Source organism: Amphiura filiformis, chromosome 17, assembly GCF_039555335.1.
Source record: "Amphiura filiformis chromosome 17, Afil_fr2py, whole genome shotgun sequence".
NCBI lineage: Eukaryota > Metazoa > Echinodermata > Ophiuroidea > Amphilepidida > Amphiuridae > Amphiura > Amphiura filiformis.
Genome location: NC_092644.1, coordinates 15421248 through 15426291, shown reverse-complemented (window position 1 = coordinate 15426291; position 5044 = coordinate 15421248). Strand labels below are relative to the sequence as shown.

Genomic DNA, 5044 nt, shown 5'->3' with positions numbered 1-5044 from the left:
TGAGTACATTGTGAAAATGAGGGCATCTGCTGACACATTTAATCATTTGTATCCACCCTATACGCGACCCTACTCTTGGGAACTTAACCACAAAATTAAACTAGATATTTTATTCCAAGCACGTTATCACCGTAGCAAATGATCCATTCAACCAATATATATTATGTAACATTTATGACAACCCATTGAAATAATCCTTTTTATTATTTGAAAATATGACGAGGATTTAGGCAGTACCTCCTTCGATTCCATCAAGTGTTGTTATAGTGCAATGTATGTGTATTTAAGAATTATCCTCAATTTGAATTTGTATGTGATATAATTTAGATCGTTCGTCAAAATAAGACATAGTTCAGAAATTATGGGGGGGTAATTATTTTGTACATCTAAATGTGATTAGACAAAATGAATGCAAACCAATCTAGTTTATGGACAAAAATAATAGTAGAATAAAAAAAAAAAAATAGTAATCACTGAGTAATATTTCCGATAACGGAATTTTGCATTTAGAAAACAAAAAAAAACAAAAAAACAATACTTCATCTTAAAATATGCACCTATCACTATGGTCCTATGTCTTTACAATCTTCAGCCTAAAACTGAACAATGAACATATTGCTTTGTTGTTCACTTTTAATAATCATGGTGTATCAATATACGTTGAATCGTGGAAGGGAAATAACATTTACAAATTCAAACACAAATTGTCTAAAAGCAACATCACCAAGGGTGAACGTGTGGCGATTTAGACCTTGAAATGTGACGAAAACATCGTTATTTTACCAGCAGACAAGGGTAAGTCTAGAATTGTTATGAATAAAACCGACTACATCAAGAAGAGCAATGATCTTTTAAATGACACCAACACTTATAAGAAATTGAAACTTGATCCTACCAACAAGCATAAGAAGAAACTTGTTTCTATGCTCACTCAACTGAAAGAACATGTAGTTTCAGAAGATGACAATGGAAAGGTGATGGTTTTCTCCAAACGCGAATTTTGGAAATTGTACCCGACCTCAGAAACCACCGCCAGGTATTATGGGCTGTCCAAAATTCACAAAGCTACCATACCTCTCAGACCTATCATCTCCAGTATTGGTTCCATCACATACGACACTGCCAATTTTTGTGCCAAGATCATTTCACCGCTTGTTGGGAATACTCCTTACCATATCAAGAACACGTTGGATTTTACCAACAAAATAGGGGTCCTCAAACTCGGCGATGATGAGGAATTGGTTTCGTATGATGTAACAGCTCTCTTCACTAGTGTTCCTGTTGAGGAGGCTTTGGACATAATCCAACCTAGACTTGAGAACGATACTACCCTTCATGAAAGAACTAATCTTAATCCTTCCCAGATTGTGGAATTACTTCGTTTTGTGTTGACCACCACCTACTTCACCTTCCAAGACCAAGTTTACCAACAAATTGAGGGTGCTGCGATGGGCTCTCCATGTAGCCCGCTGGTTGCCAACATCTTTATGGAAGCATTTGAAGAAAATGCGATCAATACTTCACCCGTCAAGCCCTCTTACTGGGGAAGATATGTTGATGATACCATGGTGGTATTAAAGACAGACGACATCGACACCTTCACACGTCATCTGAATAGTGTCAACCCGGTGATCAAATTCACCATTGAAAGGGAAGAAGATGGCAAACTTCCGATGTTAGACACTCTGCTACACCGCAAGCCAGATGGGTCCATCAAGGTGACAGTTTACCAGAAACCAACTCATACCAACCAGTACTTGTCCTTTGAGTCGCATCACCCACTCCAACACAAACTGTCTGTTGTACGCACACTCATGCACAGAGCTGATACCTGCATTACGGAGGAAGCCGACAAGATCAATGAGAAGAACAACATTAAGAAATCCCTCAGAATGTGTGGTTATGGAGATTGGGTTTATAACGTCGCCCAACCTGCTATAGCTCCAGATAGACAGCATGTCATCAGAGACAAACCCCATGTAGGGAGCATTGTTGTCCCATATGTTCGTGGTGCGTCGGAAGCTCTCCGGAGAATTTTCAGTAAGCGCGGTGTGTCTGTACACTTTAAACCTGCCAACACACTTCGCTCAGCACTTGTTGCGCCAAAGGACAAGGTACCCCCTGGTAAATGTTGCGGTACAATTTACCAGGTCAGCTGTAATGACTGCGACTCGGCTTATGTTGGTGAATCTGCCAGACCTCTTAACACCAGGATCGCAGAACATCGTAGACCCAGTACCACTACTTCTCCAGTTGGTGACCATCAAAAGGCAGGTCATAGCATTGAGTGGAAAGACGTCAAAATTCTTGACAGAGAAACGGATTGGTTCTGGAGGGGCGTTAAGGAATCCATTCACATCAGGACCAGCAAAAGTGATTTGAACAAAGACCAGGGCCGCCACAGACTCTCCGGAGCTTACAACTCTTTACTGCGTCAGAGCATGTCACGTGACTCACGTCACGGTTCGACGGTCTCCGACCAGTAACAAGCATCATTCACCAGTCCATCTTACGAGTGAACAAGGAACAGCGCTACGTTCCGAAAGCTCTCAGGTGAGCTATTTTCCGCTTTGAGTAATAGTTTAATTTTACTTCATCACAAATCGTCTATTCTTAAATATAGTTTTAAGGCCTGGGGTCCATTTTCAGACAATGTTCATTTACAATTAGTACAAGCTACACTGTCTGTGATTACAGCGGTGGAATCAGCAGTGTAAGGTAACCATATAAACCAAATTTCATAGAGTTGTGGAACCTCAAGATATGCTTCAAATATTCCTTTTTTTTTTTTTTCCAGGTTACTTATTTCATGTGTAAGCAAGTTTTTGTAACTATCCAAAAAAAATTATCACATTTGTTTGTGTTTTTTCTTTCCACCCTATTGAACACTCTAAATCTCGTATAAAGCATACAGATAGCAGCTGGTCAATACATAATCCGACTGGGTAGTAGTTTGACTATGGAGTGAAATACCAAGTATTAATTAGGCGCGGATATTAAGGGAACTGGAATGAGCGTTTTGAACGTTTCGACAGCATTTTTTGTGGGACATAAGAGCACATCAGACCTATCGAATTGCATTCTGAATACGAAAAATGTCTTTCTGATATCAAATAATTTTCATTTTATGAAATTCACGATATAATACAAATTTTATGACAAATTATTACAATTTAATATTTTTCACATTTTGGAGATATAACAGTCCTCGAAGTAAATTTTATAAATTTAATGATATAGTCTTAAAGTGTATGTAGCTGGGAGGAAAAGCCGACGATCAATTGAAAATGTTGACCTTTCATATTGAAGATATGGATTTTTACCCAAAAATCCATATCTTCAATACGAAAGGTCAACATTTTCAATTGATCGTCGGCTTTTCATCCCACCTACATACACTTTAGGTAGAATTTACTTCGAGTACTGTTAAATATAAAATATATCAATTTTTAATGATTTGCCATAAAATGTGTATTACATTGCGAATTTCAAAAAATCAAAAATATTTGATATTAGAAGGCCGTTCTTCGTATTCAGAATGCAATTCGATATGTCTGATGTGCTCTAATGTCCAACAATAAATACTGTCCAAACGTTCATACCCCTTCCCTTAAAAAGCACAGCGCCTTTATGTGTATAGCAGAAAATTATAAATAATTGAATGGTTGGAATTTTGTAAAAAAAAATACTAACTACATTCTTCATTGTTTATTTATTTATTTATTTATTTATTTATTTATTTATTTATTTATTTATTTATTTATTTATTTATTTATTTATTTATTTATTTGTTTCTTTATTTCTTTCTTTCTTTCTTTATTTATTATATATATATATTTTATTCCTATTTATTTATTTATTTGTATAATTACTGACTTATCTATTTATTGGGTATATTAGTAAGTAATTAGTAATACTAGCTGCTCACCCGTCTTTCGCGGTTCGTAAATAAATGCAATTTAACAAATGCATCACCACCCTCCGAGTTTTTATTGCGAACAATTTAACCGACTCCATAATTTATTGCAGATTGATCAGTCGTTTCATTTAATTCATTTTAATCAACTTCTTCTTTGTTGCTCCCCCCGTGTTGTCCCCTTATCCTCCCATTCTTTCCACTGTTCCCCCTTTAGCTCACAACCCTCTTCTCCGCTCTGCCTCTTATCTGTCCCTAGTACCATAGTACTTCTTCCTAGTCAACTGCTAAAAAAATTGTGAATGTGACTTATGTGAAACATGAAATGTACACTTTTAAGTCAGTATAAGTTTTTTCGCAAAATTTGATGGTCACCCATGCATCGCGGTATGTTAAATAATATCGCCAACCCATAGCACCCATGCACTCTCCTCACTCATTTTGATTTTCCCGTCTTAATTATTCCCACCTGCTTTAGAGGCAGCGTGTTGATACGCGATGTCGCGAGATGACGCGATTTAAATGATATGCGGGTTTTTTTTTGACGCGGCGTGTTAGGCGGACATAGTAACTGATGCTCACTATTTTGAGGTCCCTGGATATTTTTAAGGTATTTTTGCTCATTTTAAACTCGGTGAATGATTATGTTTGCAAAAGTAAAATTTGCAGTTGCATCACCACCTTTCGAGTTTTTATCACGAAAAGTTTTGCAACTCGGTAATTTGTTATAGATTCCATGATTTATCGGTTTATTAGTGATTGTTGATAACTTGAAAACTGAAAACTTGATTGATTGATCGATTGATAGCCATTTCATATATTCCTAATTTAAATAACATCGTACATTAGATAAATATAAGTATTGATTTATTCTATTCAGCAATATCTAAGGATTACTATCAAACTTCTCACAGCATCTGAGCTAGTCCTTTTCTAGCTGATGGCTGTGTCTCTTACAGGCACACTCCCTCTAGAATCCAAACCAGGTTTCCCTTTATACATCCCTTAACATTGATGCATTTATTGACAAATCGTGACTCGTAGTCTCAAAACTTGTAACGACGGCTTAGCCTAACCCATGTCCAATTAACTGATGTCACGAGCTGCAACATTTCCTTTGTAGTGTTC

At 36.8% G+C, this 5044-nt stretch overlaps 1 protein-coding gene across 1 annotated transcript; it reads left to right on the top strand.

Moving 5' to 3' along the window:
• Window positions 1–812: 812 nt before the first annotated feature.
• LOC140136993 (uncharacterized) lies at window positions 813–2486 on the top strand. Its single transcript, XM_072158655.1, has one exon. The coding sequence runs from the start codon at window positions 813–815 to the stop codon at window positions 2484–2486; it is 1674 nt and encodes a 557-aa protein (XP_072014756.1).
• The last annotated feature ends 2558 nt before the right edge of the window (window positions 2487–5044 follow it).

What these genes read in the sequence shown, in the direction of transcription:
- LOC140136993 (XM_072158655.1), top strand. Translation starts at nt 813, where the DNA reads ATGAATAAAACCGACTACATCAAGAAGAGCAATGATCTTTTAAATGAC.